The 18070-nt window shown below is 43.7% G+C and overlaps 1 protein-coding gene across 2 annotated transcripts in view; it reads left to right on the plus strand.

Annotated features, from left to right (window-relative positions):
* The first annotated feature begins 9029 nt into the window (after positions 1-9029).
* LOC105494702 (claspin) overlaps positions 9030-18070 on the plus strand; it is a 36579-nt gene continuing 27538 nt past the window's right edge. The window contains exons 1-7 of one of the 2 annotated variants that reach the window (XM_011763404.3): positions 9030-9173; positions 13715-13823; positions 14327-14775; positions 15710-15871; positions 16550-16627; positions 16965-17037; positions 17829-17937. In XM_011763404.3, coding sequence (XP_011761706.2) covers positions 9150-9173; positions 13715-13823; positions 14327-14775; positions 15710-15871; positions 16550-16627; positions 16965-17037; positions 17829-17937 — 1004 coding nt within the window. In that variant the 5' untranslated portion in view covers positions 9030-9149. The remainder of the gene's footprint in view (positions 9174-13714; positions 13824-14326; positions 14776-15709; positions 15872-16549; positions 16628-16964; positions 17038-17828; positions 17938-18070) is intronic. The other variant, XM_011763405.3, reaches the window with a different exon arrangement.

Below are 18070 nucleotides of genomic sequence, written 5' to 3' on the forward strand. Positions count from 1 at the left end.
AGGCTGAGCCTGGGGACCACCTCTTTAGTCACCAGAAGTGACTCCAATTTGGACAATGAGTAGACAGGGGAGAGTGAGGAAGGAGAAATCTTTCATTCTACACATTAATTTGCACCAAGTTAAAGTGAGTCTGTATTTGGAATTAGTGACCTGCATTCTTAATTTTGGTGAATGGCATCACAATCCATCACTCACCAGTCCAGAAATGTGGGTGTCACTGGAGTCACATCGGCTCCACTGTCCCGCTCCCCTCGAGGTTAATCATCCATCAAGCTCTGTCAACTTTGCCTCTTTTTCCAATCCATCCTCTCCTCTCCATTGTTACTACCATTGACCTAGTTCAGGTTTCCATAATCTCCCACTTAGACAACTGGTCTTCCTGCCTCCAGTCTAATCCCTTTCCAATCCATGCTTCATATGCTGCTAGAATAATCTTTCTCAGGCATATATCTGGTCATATCACTCTCCTTAACAAAACCCCTCCCCACACCCCATCTGCTCCGTTCATACTGTCTAAAAGCTAAAATTTTAGGCATAGCATTCCAGACCTTTTGTTCCTGGTTTAACCTTCATTACCTAACCTCTTCATAACATGTTTAGCCTTTATTCTGGCCACACCTCCACACCATGCTCTTGTCACACTGACCTACTTTTAGTTTCTCAAACACAACATGTTTTTTCAAGCCCCTTCACATACTTGGAATGCCTTCTCCTCCCTGTACCAGCCTGGAGAACTTCAATTCATCTTAGAAACTCAGTTTAGGAGTCATCTCCCCACTGACTTACCCCAGGCATGGTCAGTTGTCCCTCCCTCAAGGACAAGTAGCTCCCTCCTACAGCTACCTGTACACACTTCCATGTCGCACGTGCTTGTTTGCTTGCCTGTCTCTGACTGCAGTGGGAAGCTCTCTGAGAACAAGACTGTATCTTATTTGTCTTTATATTCTTTGTATCTAGTACAGGCTTAAAATAGGTGCTCAAGTGGATCAATATTTTATAGATACTTTAGATTTGCCCAGTGTCGTGGTAAGGGAGCTTCTGCACACAGACTAGCTGATGGTGCGTGCATGTGCTGTTATACCTTGGGAAAAGGTCTTAGCATTTTTTTTTGTTTTTTAGTCCCCAGTATTTTAACCACTTATTCGACAATTATTTATTATTTAATTATTCCTTTTTTAAGACGGAATCTCACTCTATTGCCCAGGCTGGAGTGCTGTGGTGTGATCTTGGCAACCTCTGCCTCCTGGGTTCAAGCAATTCTCTGCCTCAGCCTCCCAAGTAGCTGGGATTACAGGTGCCCACCACCATGCCTGGCTAATTTTTTATATTTTTAGTAGAGACGGAGTTTCACCACCTTGGCCAGGCTGATCTTGAACTCCTGACCTTGGGATCCACCTGCCTTGGCCTCCCAAAGTGCTGGGATTACAGGCGTGAGCCACTGCACTTGGCCTCAACAATTATTTATTAAGCACCCACTATATTTCAGGCCATATACCTTTAAAAAAAAAATTGAGTCAGGGTCTCGCTCTGCTGTTGCCCAGGCTGGACTGCAGTGGTGCGATCATGGCTCATTACAGCCTCAGCCTCAAGCGATCTTCCCACTTCAGCTTCCTGAGTGGCTGGGACCACAGGCGCTCGTCACCACTCTCAGCTAATTTTTTTTTTTTTTTTTTTGAGACGGAGTCTCACTCTGTTGCCCAGGCTGGAGTGCAGTGGCGTGATCTCGGCTCACTGCAACCTCCACCTCCGGGGTTCAAGCGATTCTCCTGCCTTAGCCTCCTGAGTAGCTGGGATTACAGGCGTGTGCCACCACGCCCAGCTAATTTTTTGTATTTTCAGCAGAGATGGTGTTTCACCGTGTTGGCCAGGATAATCTGGATTTCCTGACCTCGTGATCCGCCCACCTCGGCCTTAAGCTAATTTTAGAAAAGAATTTTTAGTAACGATGAGGTCTCACTATGTTGCTCAGGCTGGTCTTGAACTTCTGAGATCAAGTCATCCTCCTGTCTCAGCCTCCCAAAGTGCTGGAATTACAGGCATGAGCCATTGTGCCCAGCCTTGTGCCATTTTACTTTATTCTATTATTATATTTCTTTTCTTTTTCTTTTCTTTCTTTTTTTTTTTTTTTTTTGAGACGGAGTCTCGCTCTGTCACCCAGGCTGGAGTGCAGTGGCCGGATCTCAGCTCACTGCAAGCTCCGCCTCCCGGGTTTACGCCATTCTCCTGCCTCAGCCTCCCCAGTAGCTGGGACTACAGGTGCCCGCCACCACACCCGGCTAGTTTTTTTGATATTTTTTTAGTAGACAGGGGGCTTCACCGTGTTAGCCAGGATGGTCTCCATCTCCTGACCTCGTGATCCGCCCGTCTCAGCCTCCCAAAGTGCTGGGATTACAGGCTTGAGCCACCGCGCCCGGCCTTTTTTTTTTTTTTTTTGAGACCAAGTCTCACTCTGCTACGCAGGCTGGAGTGCAGTGGCGATATCTCGGCTTACTGCAGCCTCTGCCTCCCAGGTTCAAGCGATTCTCCTGCCTCAGACTCCCCAAGTAACTGGGATTACAGGTGCCTGCTACCACACCCGGCTAATTTTTGTACTTTTAGCAGAGACGGGGTTTCACCATGTTGGCCAGGCTGGTTTCAAACTCCTGGCCTCAAGTGATCCACCTGCTCGGCCTCCCAAAGTGCTGGGATAAGAGGCATGAACCACCGTGCCCAGTGTATTTTTATTTTTTGAGACAGAGTTTCACTCTGTTGCCCAGGCTGGAGTGCAGTGGCGCAATCTTGGCTCACTGCAACCTCTGACTCCTGGGTTCAAGTGATTCTTGCCTGTCAGACTCCAGGGTAGCTGGGATTACAGGCATGTGCCGCCACACTGGACTAATGTTCGCATTTTTGGTAGAGACAGAGTTTCACCATCCTCTTCTCTCCATTGTTACTACCATTGATCTAGTTCAGGTTCCCATAATCTCCCACTTAAACAAGTGGTCTAACTCCTCTTATTCTGGTTGAACTCCTGGCCTCAAGTGATCCACCTGCCTCAGCCTTCCCAAAGTGCTGGGATTACAAGCTGAGCCACTGCACTGAGGCCCTGTACCATTTTAAAAGTCAGAGGCTACTATGATAAACAAGAAAAACAGCTCTGACCTTCAAGCAGGGTACTCTCTAAGAGAAGCTTCATAACTGTATGGAATGACTTTTTTTTTTTTTTTTTTTTTGAGACAGAGTCTCACTCCGTCGCCCAGGCTGGAGTGCAGTGGTGCGATCTCGGCTCACTGCAACCTCTGCCTCACGGGTTCAAGCGATTTTCCTGCCTCAGCCGCCACGCTGACACGCCCGGCTAATTTTCTTTTTGTATTTTTAGTAGAGACGGGGTTTCACTGTGTTGCCCAGGCTGGTCGCGAACTCCTGACCACAGACAATCTACCAGCCTCGGCCTCCCAAAGTGCTGGGATTACAGGCGTGAGCCACCGCACCTGGCCAAAATTATTTTTAAAATAAGATATTGGGAGATGCGGCTATTTTACCCTACCATAGGAACATTTAAATAACTTGAATAAATCTTAAAATGACCCCCACGTCTCAAATGGTTTCAGGATAGAGTGGCATAACCAAGGTCTACCACACAGTGGCAGTGTTTCTCCAGGGACAAAGGTAATTTGGAGGCCCAGGACTTTGGAAAAGCAGGTAGTTCTCAAACTTTACTCCAGAGGAATAGCAGTACTAAAAATGTAACATGGTATCCTTCCTCAATTTGCAGAAAAAGAAATAAAAGACATAATTCAGTCAATTATCTTCCTCCAAACTTTCTTAAGCCTTTGGTTTCTGCTTTTGTCTGCCAAGGAGCACGTATAAATAGAGCACTTTTAGAACTGGCTGAGCATGTTAAGTTCCATGGCTGATTTTTCCCCAGACTTGTAATGTGAGAATTGCTTTTTAACTTTTTTTTTGTGATATAATAATATATCCTACTAGTTAAAATGTTTCCTCATTCGAACGACCAGATTAATAGCATCAGTATTGCAAAATGCTTCCTATGAAGTGCTATACTTCCTGGTGCCCTGCCTATTAAACCTACTTGAGAATCATGCTCTCATCCAGTGTTTTCTAGTTACAAAAAAGAAGAACAAGTTTCTTTTCTTTTTTTGAAACAGAGTCTCACTCTCTCACCCAGGCTGGAGTGCAGTGGCATGATCTGAGCTCACTGCAACCTCCGCCTCCTAAGTCCAACCAATTCTCCTGCCTCAGCCTCCCAAGTAGCTGGGACGACAGGTGCCCGCCACCACGCCCAGCTAATTTTTGTATTTTTAGTAGAGTCTGGGTTTCACCACGTTGGCCAGGCTGGTCTTGAATTCCTGGCCTCAAGTGATCTGACTGCCTCGGTCTCCCTAAATGCTGGGATTACAGGCATGAGCCACTGCACCCAATCTCCAAAAAAGAACACGTTTCTGAGAAACTACATTGCTTACTTAAGTTCATGAAGCCCTCTATGGGACAGGTTCAGACTAATCCCCATAAAGCGAGCACTCCAGATGTTTCCTTGGTTGCCACTTATCAACTTGATAAACAAGGATTGTTGGATGACTACAATAATGAAAGGACAGAGAGGTCAAGGTGATTCACAGGTTTCTGAACTGGTGAGTGGATTATGGTTCCATTCACCAAAATTGAGAATACAGGTTGCTAATTCTAAATACCGACTCACTTTATCTTGGCACAAGTTAATGTATAAAATGTGTAAAATAAAAGGTTTCCTGGGGATGGGAGGAATGAGAAATTGTTGTTTAATGGGCATAGAGTTTCAGTTTTGCAAGATGAAAAGAGTTCTAGGCCAGGCACGTTAGGTCACAGCTGTAATCCCAGCGCTTTGGGAGGCCGAGGTGGGTGGATCACTTGAGGTAGGAATGCGAGACCAGCCTGGCCAACATGGTGAAACCCCATCTCTCCTAAAAATACAAAAAAGTAGCCGATCATGGTGGTGGGAGCCTGTAATCCCAGCTACTTGGGAGGCTGAGGCAGGATAATTGCTTGAACCCAGGAGGCAGAGGTTGCAGTGGGCCAAGATAGCACCACTGCACTCCAGCCTAGGCAACAAGAGCAAAACTCCATTTAAAAAAAAAAAAAAGAAAGAAAGAAAGAAAAAAAGAAAAGAATTCTGAAGAATGGTTACATAATAATTTGAATGTACTTCTGAACTCCATACTTTAAAATGATTAAGATTGTAAATTTTCTGTTATATATGTTTTATCACAATAAAAAATGAATAAAAGGTTTTCCTTTCCTAGCTTACCCCTGTCCACCCATTGTTCAAATTGGAGCTTTCTCTCTTAGCTTCTGTGATGAGTGAAGAGGTGCTCCCCAAAGATATTTTAAAATACTAATATAAGGAATGTTATTTCATTTATTCACTTTCAGAGGGAGCTCAAGAAGTTGTCAAATTGTTGGCCAGGAGTGGTGGCTCACGCCTGTAATCCCAGCACTTTGGGAGGCCGTAGCAGGCGGATCACGAGGTCAGGAGATCGAGACCATCCTGGCGAACACGGTGAAACCCCATCTCTACTAAAAATACAAAAAATTGGCGGGTATGGTGGTGGGCGCTTGTGGTCCCAGCTACTCGGGAGGCTGAGGCAGAAGAATGGCATGAACCCGGGAGGCAGAGCTTGCAGTGAGCTGAGATTGTGCCACTGCCCTCCAGCCTGGGCGACAGGGTGAGACTCCGTCTCAAAAAAAAAGGTTGTCAAGTGAATGAATTAATTAGTTCAACAAATATTCATCAGTTTTCCTACCTTGAACCTGGGATGTTCTAAGCCCTTTGTTCTCAAAGTGTGGTCTCCAGATCAGCAACACCAGCATCACCAGGGAATTTGTTAGAAATATACATTCCTGTGGGGCATGGTGGTTCATGCCCATAATCCCAGCACTTTGCGAGGCTGAGACATGCAGATTGCTTGAGTCCAAGAGTCTGAGACCAGCTTGGGCAGCATGGTAACACCCCTTCTCTACAAAATAAAAAATTAGCTGGGCATGGTGGTGCACACCTATAGTCCCAGCCACTTGGGAGGCTGAGGTGGAAGCGCTGCTTGAGTCTGGGAGGTTGAGGCTGCAATGAACTGTGATCATTCCACTGCACTCAGCGAGAAAAAAAGGAAAGAAAGAAGTATACATTCCTGGACCCCACTTCAGATATACTGAATCAGAAACTTTGGCACTAGGACCCAACAATCACTGTTTTTACCAGCCTTTCAGATTATTCTGATGCATGCTCAAGTTTAAGAAAGATAATTCTAGGTTGCAAAGATACAGAGGCAAAGAAAACAAAGTGCCTGTCCTCTTGGAATAACAACAGACAAATAGATATAAATAAAATTTCAGGCAAAGGGAAGTGTTAGCACGGAAAGCAGCACAGGAGGAGGGAGAACACAGAGGATGCTCAGGCAGGGTCTCTCTGAGGGGTATGAACTCTGAAGTCACCTCGAGTCTGAAAATTGGCTCCACCAGTTTCTAGCCTTTTAAAAGTTTGCTTTTCTCATCTTCTAAGAAAGAGATAATAATATTACCTACAAGTTTACTCTGAAGATTAAATAAGATAACACTTATAAAATCCTTGCAACTGTTTCTGTCACTGAGTAAGGCTTCAACAAACATTAGCCCTCCACATATGATGGGGAGTGCCATAGATGTATATTTGGGAGTCATTGATGTAGAAATTAATAGTAAAGTGGATGAAAAGGTGGATAAACCAGGACACAAAAAGAGAAGAGGGGCCGGGCGCGGTGGCTCAAGCCTGTAATCCCAGCACTTTGGGAGGCCGAGGCGGGCGGATCACAAGGTCAGGAGATCGAGACCACAGTGAAACCCCGTCTCTACTAAAAATACAAAAAATTAGCCGGGCGCGGTGGCGGGCGCCTGTAGTCCCAGCTACTCAGGAGGCTGAGGCAGGAGAATTGCGGGAACCCGGGAGGCGGAGCTTGCAGTGAACCGAGATCGCGCCACTGCACTCCAGCCTGGGCAACAGCGTGAGACTCCGTCTCAAAAAAAAAAAAAAAAAAAAAAAAAAAGAGAAGAGGATGGATGATGGGCTGTTTTTGGTGGTGGGGGCAGAAGTGGGTTGAGAGATGATGGGGAGGTAAAGAAATGAAGATGTGGAAAGGGAGCTTTCTTCTGAACCCAGCTAAAGCTGGAAATTTGGAAGAGGAGGCCAGTGGATTGGGTGATGAACCAACTATTTGGTATGCCTGTGACTGAGGAGGTTCTCAGGATGCAGGACTTTCAGTGCTAAAACTAGGAAAGTCCTGGGCAAGCTGGGCTGGCAGTGGATATGACCATGGAGGGTGAAGTGAGCAATAAATACTCTGACCTTTCTTTCCTGGTGGTCTCTCATCTCCTTACAGTCACCTTATAAAGTGCCTTTACAGGGGCCTGACCCAACCAGAAGCCAGAGGGCAAGGGAGCTGGGATAATACAGTCTAGACAGGTCAGCCTTGCCTTAACACAAAACAGGGTAAAGGAAGGACAGAGAATTAACCTGGAGGGGCAAAAAATAATGGCCAGCACAGTGGCAAAGCTGGGATTAGAATTGTTTGGGATAGGCCAGGTGCGGTGGCTCATGCCTGTAATCCCAGTACTTTGGGAGGCTGAGACGGGCGGATCACGAGGTCAGGAGTTCCAGATCAGCCTGGCCAACACGGTGAAACCTCATCTCTACTAAAGATTAAAAAAAAATAGCTGGGTGTGGTGGCATATACCTGTAATTCCAGCTACTTAGGAGGCTGAGGCAGGAGAATGGCTTGAACCCGGGAGGCGGAGGTTGCGATGAGCCAATATCAGGTCATTGCACTTTAGTTGTTTTTTTTTTTTTTTTTTGAGATGGAGTCTCGCTCTGTCGCCCAGGCTGGAGTGCAGTGGCCGGATCTCAGCTCACTGCAAGCTCCGCCTCCCGGATTTACGCCATTCTCCTGCCTCAGCCTCCCCAGTAGCTGGGACTACAGGCGCCCGCCACCTCGCCCGGCTAGCTTTTTGTATTTTTAGTAGAGACGGGGTTTCACCATGTTAGCCAGGATGGTCTCGATCTCCTGACCTTGTGATCCGCCCGTCTCGGCCTCCCAAAGTGCTGGGATTACAGGCTTGAGCCACCGCGCCCGGCCTCCCTACACTTTAGTTTTTAAAGACTAAAGGTCTTTAATAAATAAAAGTGGGCCAGGCGCGGTGACTCACGCCTGTAATCCCAGCACTTTGGGAGGCCGAGGCGGGGCGGATCATTTGAGGTCAGGAGTTCGAGACCAGCCTGGCCAACATGGTAAAACCCCGTCTCTACTAAAAATACAAAAATTAGTCAGGCATTGGTGGCGGGTGCCTGTAATCCTAGCTACTCGGGAGGCTTAGGCACGAGAATCTCTTGAACCCGGGAGGCGGAGGCTGCAGTGAGCCGAGATCGCGCCATTGCATTCCATCCTGGCTAACAGAGGGAGGCTCCGTCTCAAAAAAAAAAAAAAAAAAAACCAGTGTGTGTGTATACATATATATGTGTGTGTGTGCATATATGTGTGTACATATATGTGTGTGTGTCTATGTGTGTATATGTGTGAGAGTGTATATATGTGTGTGTGTATATATATATATTCAGTGGTAAGTGTCGTGTACAAAAGGCAGACAGGATCTAGCTGCTCCAGAAATGAAGTCAGTGGAGAAAATCCCACGGGGACCTTGGAATCCCTTTAAAAAGGTTCAGGTACAGGACACTCCCAGGTGCCCAGGAACCGTTTCCCAGCTCACTTCCCCCCGAAGACTCACCCCTCCAACCGCACTTCCTGCTTTGGCAAGTGTCAATGGTCAAAGACCACTGCTCGCCTGGTACCTACTGCCCGCCCCAGTGTACCTCCAGCTCCCCAAGGCGCCGCTACCAGCAGCTGCGACCCAGCCTGGGTTATTTGAGGTCGGCCGGAGGCGCTGCGTGATTGGTGGGTCGGAATGGGGCGGGGACTCGCTGGAAAATCCCCTCTGGATTGGTGCAAACCATGGGGGTGGGACCTCCACTCTGGCTGGGCGGGAAAGCTCGAACAGCGCTGCCGGGCTGGAGACGGCGGGAGCCGCTGCTCTCCGGCTGAGGGAACCAGAGACAGCTCCGTCCCTAACGGAGCACCGGGGAGGCCGGAGTCATGACGGGCGAGGTGGGTTCTGAGGTGAGTTTACGCACACGCCCCCCACCGGGGCTGCGAAGGCCCGGCACCGAGGGGTTAGGTGGGCCGGGGTAGACCCCGCTGACCCGGGGCGCCCGGACGGGAGGACTGCGGCTCCCGGCGTTCACCGCGTCGGCTCCCGCAGCCTCGAGACTCGGTCGGGATGGGTTCCGACCGGGCATCCCGTCCCGCCGCCAGGCTTCCCGCGCTTCGGGCTCCGTGGCCGGGGAGCTCCAGGTCTCTGCGGCGCGCGCTGCCGGCAGCCCAGCCCCTCCTCAGCCGGTTCCTGCCGCCAGCCCTCCCCTTTGGCGCGTTTCCTGTCGCGGAAGCTCCTCCCCTCAGGGTGCCCTGAAAGCCAGGAGGCTCTGGCCGAACCGGGCTGCAGGGGTGCGGGGCGGGATTCTCCGCAAAGAGAGGACGAGGGTGTTAGTGGGTTCCACATTGGGCCTGGGAGGGGCCCTGGAGGTCATCGCGCGGAGGCCCTTTGCGTTTTCCTACGGGGCCCCGAGTGGGAAGTCACCGTTGGGGCTCCTGGCTGGTGGCTCACACCTCCCTGGCGACATTGGGCGTAGAAAATAGATGTTTCCAGACCTGTGTCCTTTCTGGGGCCGGATTCGGGCAAGGCACTCTTGCCTTAGGAGCAAAATTTAAAGGGGCGCCAAAACACTCAATCATCAAACTCATATTTTAATGCAATTTTTTTTAAAAAACCGAAATTAATGCAAAAAAGTTTTTATGATTTGATATTGAACAAAATATCAGACGTTTAAACAGAGACAAGATCTGACCAGTCATTTGCACGACCTTGCCTTACTCACCTCACCCTAATCCCGTCCCTGGTTCCAATAAACTTTATCTACAAAAACGGGTGTATTATTTACCTCATGAGCCGTAGATTATTGATTTAATTTTTAAAAAAATATTGCATTAATATGTTATTTATTTTGATTACTGAATTTTTTGAGACCTCACCCCACCCCAACGTCAAATGTCACCCTGCCCTTTGATGTTGCTGCAAATTGCCTAGAAGAGAATCGTCATTCAAAGCAGCCCTATTCCTTGAGCTGTCTGGTTACTTAAATTCGGTTTCCACATTCACAAACAGAAGTAACAGTTTCAATGCTTTGGATTGTTGAAAGGATCGTCAGTGCATACACATTAATTCTCAGCAATCCCAGCACTTTGGGAGGCCAAGGCCAGCAGATTGCTTGAGCTCAAGATTTGGAAACCAGCCTGCGTAGAAAACGTGGCAAAATCCCGCCTCTACAAAAAAAAAAAAAAATACAAAAATTAGCCGGGCGTCGCCCGTAGTCCCAGCTACTCGGGAGGCTGAGGTGAGAGGATCCTTTGGGCCTGGAGGTCAAGGCTGCAGTGAGCCATGATCCTGCCACTGCACTCTAGCCTGGGTGACAGAGTGAGATGCTGTATCAAAAAAAAAAAAAAAAAATTGTGCCAAGCATCCAAATTAATTTTTTTTATATATATATAGATTTTTTTTTTTTTTCCGAGATGGAGTCTCGCTCTGTTGCCCAGGCTGGAGTGCAGTGGCGCAATCTCGGCTCACTGCAACCTCTGTCTCCCGGGTTCAAGTGATTCTCCTGCCTCGGCCTCCTGAGCAGCCGGGACTACAGGCACACACCACCATGCCCAGCTAATTTTTGTATTTTTAGTAGAGATGGGGTTTCACCATATTGGCCAGGCTGGTCTTGAACTCCTGACCTCGTGATCCACCTGCCTCAGCCTCCCAAAGTGCTGGGATTACAGGCGTGAGCCACCATGCCTGGCCAATTTAATGATTTTTTGAGGAACCACTCGGGTGAGGCCTTGTACCCTATTACATTACTGATGTTCATATTTCTCCCTTTATTAATAAGTTGATTCAGAGCCCTGAGAAATCCAAGGAGGCAGACTTGGCATCTAGGATTAGCTTGGTTACTAACTGATCAAGTCACCTAACACACCTCTCCTTAGGTTTTTATTTGCGACTTTTTAAACTGTCTTATTTAGAAATTTTCAAACCTAGACAACCGTAGAAAGGATGGTATAATGAACCCATCACCTTACTTCAACTACAGTTTGAATATGTCTTGTCTGAAATGCTTGGGACCAGAAGGGTTTTGAATTTCAGATTCATTTTGGGTTTTGGAATATTTGCATACACTTAATGAGATGTCTTGGGGGAGGGACCCAAGTCTAAACATGAAATTCAGTTATATTTCATATATACCTTACACACATAGTCTGAAGGTAATTTTATACAGCATTTTAAAATAATTCCGTGCATGAAGCAAAGGTTTTATTGCAGCTCATCATATGAGGCCAGGTGTGGGATTTTCATCTAGTGACATCATGTCAGTGCTAAAATATTTTGGATTTGGGAGTATTTCAGGTTCAGATTAGAGATGTTCAACCTGTATTATCAAATCATGGCCAATCTTGTTTCATTCATACTACTACCCATTTTTCCTCTCACGGGATTATTTGGAGGAAAATCCCAGATATCATATTATTTGAACCATAAATATTTTAGTGTGCCTATCTAACAGACAAGGGCTTTCCAAAAAAAGATAACTACAATATTATTACCACACCTAAGAAGTATCTAGTCAGTGTTCAGATTTCTTTGACTCATGGATATTTCATTTATTTTTATATGTCACTTTAGCATAATTATTTACATTTTTTTGAATCATCATCAGAAGTTGCATATTGCAATTGTTTATATTATATATGTGTATATATCATATATAAAGCATACTTATATATGTGTGTATATACATATATGTATGTATTTTAAGATATACATACATATATAAAGCATACATTTATGTATATAGAAATATACAGGGCCAGGTGTGGTGGCTTACGCCTGTAATTCCAGCATTTTGGGAGGCTGAGGCAGGCGGATCACCTGAGGTCAGGAGTTCGACACCAGCCTGGCTAACATGGTGAAACCCCATTTCTTTCTTTCTTTTTTTTTTTTTTTTTGAGACAGAGTCTCGCTCTGTTGCCCAGGCTGGAGTGCAGTGGCCGGATCTCAGCTCACTGCAAGCTCCGCCTCCCAAGTTCACGCCATTCTCCTGCCTCAGCCTCCCGAGTAGCTGAGACTACAGGCGCCTGCCACCTCACCCGGCTAGTTTTTTGTATTTTTTAGTAGAGACGGGGTTTCACCGTGTTAGCCAGGATGGTCTCGATCTCCTGACCTCGTGATCCACCCATCTCGGCCTCCCAAAGTGCTGGGATTACAGGCTTGAGCCACCGTGCCCAGCCCCATTTCTACTAAAAATACAAAAAATTAGCCGGGCATGGTGGCACGCACCTGTAATCCCAGCTACTCGGGAGGCTGAGGCAGGAGAATCGCTTGAACCCAGGAGGCGGAGGTTGTAGGGAGCCAAGATCGTGCCATTGCACTCCAGCTTGGGCAACAAGAGCAAAACTCCGTCTCAAAAAAAAGAAAAAGAAAAAGAAATATAGCATATAGAAATATACATACATGTATAAATATATGGAAATATACATACGTACACATGTATATTCATTTACTTATGTATTAACTAACTTTATAGGTTTCTCTCCCTCTCTTTTTTTTTCTTTGCAATATATTGCAAAGGCCAGGTGCAGCTGCTCATACCTGTAATCCCAGCACTTTGAGAGGCCAAGGCGGACAGATCACCTGAGGTCAGGAGTTTGCAACCAGCCTGGCCAGCATGGGGAAAACTTGTCTCTATTAAAATACAAAAAATTAGCTGGGCATGGTGGTGTGCGCTTGTAATACCAGCTACTTAGGAGGAGAATCGCTTGAACCCAGGAGGCAGAGGTTGCAGTGAGCAGAGATTGTGCCACTGCACTCCAGCCTGGGTGACAGAGAAAGATCCTATCTCAAAAAAAGAAAGAAAGAAAGAAACCACCCAGTTTGACTTGTGGAGTTTCCCACATCTAGGTTGCATCTCTGTGGTATTATTCAACATGTTCCCCTATTCACTCTATTTCCTGTAACTTGGTAGTTAGATCTAGAGACTTGATAGGATTCAAATTTGATTGTTCTGTCAGGAATACTTTATAGCTAGTATTGGGTACTTCTATTAGGCAGCACATAATGTCTGGTTGTTTCTCTTTTGGTGATGTTAGCAGCCATTAATGATAATTGCCGAGGTCTGTTATTTAATTGAGGGTTGATAAAACTGTGATAATCTAATTCTATCATTTGTTAATTCATTAAGATATTTCTCTAAATAGAAACTTCCCCTCATCAATCATATGGATATATGGGGAACAGTTCACACAGAAAAGGCATAATAAGTGCTTGATTCTTTTCATTCTTTTACCATTACTAAAGGAGTTGGTTCTGTTAGCATCCTTCAAAGGTGAAAAATGAACTTTTGTTTGTTTGTTGTCCAGTAATTCTAAATGTCATCCCTTCAAGGAACCATCGTATTTGGTTCTTTCCTTAGTTCAGGTTGATGATCCCATGATTTGTGTGTCATTATGTACTTGGAGCTTTCGGTCACCTGCTGGTTAATACAAAGTATATTGTCATTTTCTAGGTTCACCTGGAAATCAATGATCCAAAAGTCATTTTACAAGAGGAAGCAGATAGTCCTTCAGATAGTGGACAGGGCAGCTGTGAAACAATTGGACCCTTGAGTGAAGGAGGTTTGTAATAGTAATTTTATTTTTAGGAATAGTATGCAGGAGCCTCAGTTGTAAGTAGATTGGATTAATTTCATTATTCTCTTGATTTATTACATTAATGCCCCATCCTTATTGTTTGTTTTATGATAAAAGCAAAATAACAGTGCTTGTACCTTTTTGAAACTATGTTATATTGTTGATTGTCTAATAGCTACCACATTGCCTGGTTAATTGCATCCATCCTATAATAAAAGGAATTTTAACACCTGCCAGAGGATTAGAACAACTTCACACATTGTAAATATACATAAAATTACATTTCCCAGTAAGAGACATTTTTCCCAGGGAAAATGTTTTTCAAAATGTATTTTTAGATTTGCTTTGCTACAATCGGTTCTTAATAGTAGTTATATAATTTCACAATGTAATGTATCACTTGTATAACTGAATATATTTTTGAGGAGTAGTGGGACTAGGAGGAAGATCAAATGATGGTATAATTAAAAGAAAATTGTTTCTTCCAGATTCAGATGAAGAGATATTTGTAAGTAAGAAGTTGAAAAACAGGAAGGTTCTACAAGACAGTGATTCCGAAACAGAGGACACAAATGCCTCTCCAGAGAAAACTACCTATGACAGTGCCGAGGAGGAAAATAAAGAGAATTTTTATGCTGGGAAAAATACAAAAGTCAAAAGGATTTACAAAACTCTGGCAGACAGTGATGAAAGTTACATGGAGAAGTCTTTGTATCAGGAAAATCTCGAAGCACAAGTGAAACCTTGCTTAGAGCTGAGTCTTCAGTCTGGAAACTCTACGGACTTTACCATTGACAGAAAGAGTTCCAAAAAGCACACAAATGATAAAGAAGGAACTGCAGGAAAAGCAAAAGTAAAATCGAAAAGAAGACTTGAGAAAGAGGAGAGAAAAATGGAAAAAATTAGACAGCTGAAAAAGAAGGAAACAAAAAACCAGGTACATTTTAAAGAATAATTTGCTATTGCTTGGGTAGGTTAACATTTTAGAAAAGGTTGCTGTTAGTACTCGAGGTTGTTTCTGCTTTCCAAATATTGCTTTGAATTGACTATTTTGTGTTGAGAATAATAGGGTATGTTATTTAAAACTAACTGGTCTTGGCCAGGTGCAGAGGTGCATACCTCTAATCCCAGCACTTTGGGAGGCTGAGGCCAGAGGGTCACTTAAGCCCAGGAGTTCAAGACCAGCCTAGGCAATAGAGTGAGATCCCGTCTCTACAAAAAACTTAAAAATTAGTTGGGTGTGGTGGCCGTAGTCCCAGCTGTAGTCTCAGCTACTTGAGAGGGTGAGGTGGGAGAATCACTTGAGCCCAGGAGGTCGAGGCTGCAATAAGCTGTAATTGTACCACTGCATTCCAGCGGGGATGACAGAGTGAGACCCTGTCTCAAAAAACAAAACAAAACAAAAAAATAAAACTTATTGGTCTTATTCTATTTTGGGTATGCAGAGGACATTTCCAAATAAATGGGTTTCTTATTTTCTTTATGAGCACATGGAGTAATTCTTTGCTGTATCTGAGCTGATGAATATTAACTGAAAGAAGGCTTTTTAATGCATCTGTCAGTCAGAAGTCTTGTTTGCTAACTAGAAAAACCATCCTCAGATTTATAAACTAGTTGCTTAACAAGTATTTGACTTTTCAAAAAAAAATTTACTGCTTATTAAGTTAGTTTTAGACAGTTGCATAAAATCACAACTTGGACTTCAAAGGATAAGTGTGAGTTAGGAACCAGTGAGAATGTTCTAGATTTTATATGCTTGTCTGTTGATGAAACATGGGCTTTTTCTGGCCTGATCCAAATTGCCATATGATGTTGTGAAATACTGGATTTTTAAATGATTGGATTATGCTTTTTGTTTATGTATTATCTAGGAAGATGATGTAGAACAGCCATTTAATGACAGTGGCTGTCTTATTATGGATAAAGACCTTTTTGAAACTGGGTTGGAGGATGAAAATAACTCTCCATTGGAAGATGAAGAGTCAATAGAATCAATAAGAGCAGCTGTAAAAAACAAAGTAAAAAAGCACAAGGCAAGTAAAACATGATTGCAGTAACCAACTGCCTCTGACCTTTGCTATATTTTTAATTTACTGTTGGAACCTTAATTTTTTCTTTTTTTAACTGAAGAAAAACGTGTCAATTGACTTAAGTTTTCAGCTGTTAATTTTGGAGACTTGCAGTACAAGTGATAGACGTGCTAACTTATTTGGAAACTAGTTCTTTGTTATTACCCTTTTAGGAATGCTGAAAAAAAAGACTAAGATACTTGACGGTGTAGTAAGATGCAGGTAAATAATAGGGAAGAGATGTAAATTTTGCAGTCCTATAGCCTTTGAGAAATGAACCCTATAGCGTTTCAGGAAGGGTATCAAAGAGAGGCATCAGTCAAAACATTGTTGTCCCGAGTATTTGGAAGCATAATTTTTCTTCCTAAGATTTTTTTTTTAGCTTCCTGCGAGTTATTATCCCTCTTTAGGGAAAGATGTAAGCAGAGGTAAAAGAAATAAGGGTCCAAACTCCATTTGAGGTATCTAATTTGTTTTCTAAGCATAATAGGATGCTGTGTGTTTAATAATTTCTATTCGATGATTATTGATTTATTAATGTAGCATGATGTGGTGTTGGACGACAAAAGTAGACTTCAACTAAATCATCCTCTTATTTGAATTTTGTTTTTGTCCTAATAATCAACATGCCATTTCTTTTAGAAAACAGAACCATCTTTGGAGAGTGAGGTCTATTCATTTGAGGAAGAAAGTGAGTTATCAAAAGGAACCACGAGGAAGGTGAGGTAGAGCCCTGTATATTAGTCACATTGATCTCTTTACACAGGAGTTTATGGATTGCTTAGGAATAAATATTTTATTTTGTCTATCATATTTTTCTGTTACCCATCATATTGCTTTGTACATAGTAGGAACAAAATATGGATTGGATTGAACGAATTCTCTGAGACTCAAATGTATTCTCTAAGACTTTAAATGAATTCCTTGAGTTTACACTGCATTTGGCTTACTATTTCCTTTCCTCTTTTCTTGGAGAGAACAAACTCTTGAGGGATGAATATCTATCTTTCTGGATATTCATGTAATTAATGTAGTCTCACTTTTTGTTTTCTTTAAGGAAAGAAAGGCAGCCAAATTAAGTAAAGAAGCATTAAAACAACTGCATAGTGAGACTCAGCGCCTTATTCGAGGTAATGCAACCCAGTAAACTTTGAGGCAAAATCACAATGTTTCTTGGTAAGCTCAACTTGGATGTTGAGGACTTTTATTTGTTTAACACTTCTAATGTGAACTCAGGTTATAATATCAAGTTTAGAATTTATCTTGGTGAAAGGCCATTGTTCTAAAGTCCTTGGAACCATTAGTATAAACTGAAGAAATTTTCAGAATTGTGATGCGGGTAAGGAAGAAATTTAATGGTTGTCTGTGGACTGATTCTGTTAGGATTCTTTGGAGAGGTAGTAGTCCCTCTTTATTTGCAGTTTTGGTTACCCGTGGTCAGCCATGGTCCATGGAATTAAAAAAAAAATCCCTTTGTCCAGTGTATCACACTGTATACGTTACCTGCCTGTTAGTCAGTTAGTAGCCCTCTCAGTTATCAGATGAAAAAAACACTGCATGGTTTAGTACTATCTGCAGTTTCAGGCATCCACTGCAGGTGTTGGAATGTATCCCTGTGGATAAGCAGGGACTACTGTATATAAATTTTTAGGCCCCACAGAGATTCTGATTCAGTAGGTTTGAAATGGGATCCAAGAATCTGTATTTCTAAAAAACTTCCTGGATCATTTTGATTTCACATCTAGGTTTAAAAGCCATTGGTCTTCAGGGAACTCTTCTGTACTTAGCTCCTCTGCCTTTGTTAAAGGGGAGTTTTCTATTTCTAGTGATGGCGTTGGTTATTATGTTTGGTTAACTGAATATGAAGTGACATTTCAGAATATGCAGTATATATATTTGCTTGTTTTATTCTGTTTTATAGAGTCTGCACTTAACCTTCCATATCATATGCCTGAGAATAAAACCATTCACGATTTCTTCAAACGTAAACCCCGGCCCACTTGCCAGGGAAATGCCATGGCACTATTGAAGTAAGAACACTCTTATTATTATATTAAATTATTATTATTATTTTCATGAACATTTAGTTTTGTAGCAAACATCTGGCATAAAAAGTTCAGATTTCTCACTCCCTTAAAACTGATTTAACTGATGTATACTAAG

Source organism: Macaca nemestrina, chromosome 1 (genome assembly GCF_043159975.1).
Source record: "Macaca nemestrina isolate mMacNem1 chromosome 1, mMacNem.hap1, whole genome shotgun sequence".
NCBI lineage: Eukaryota > Metazoa > Chordata > Mammalia > Primates > Cercopithecidae > Macaca > Macaca nemestrina.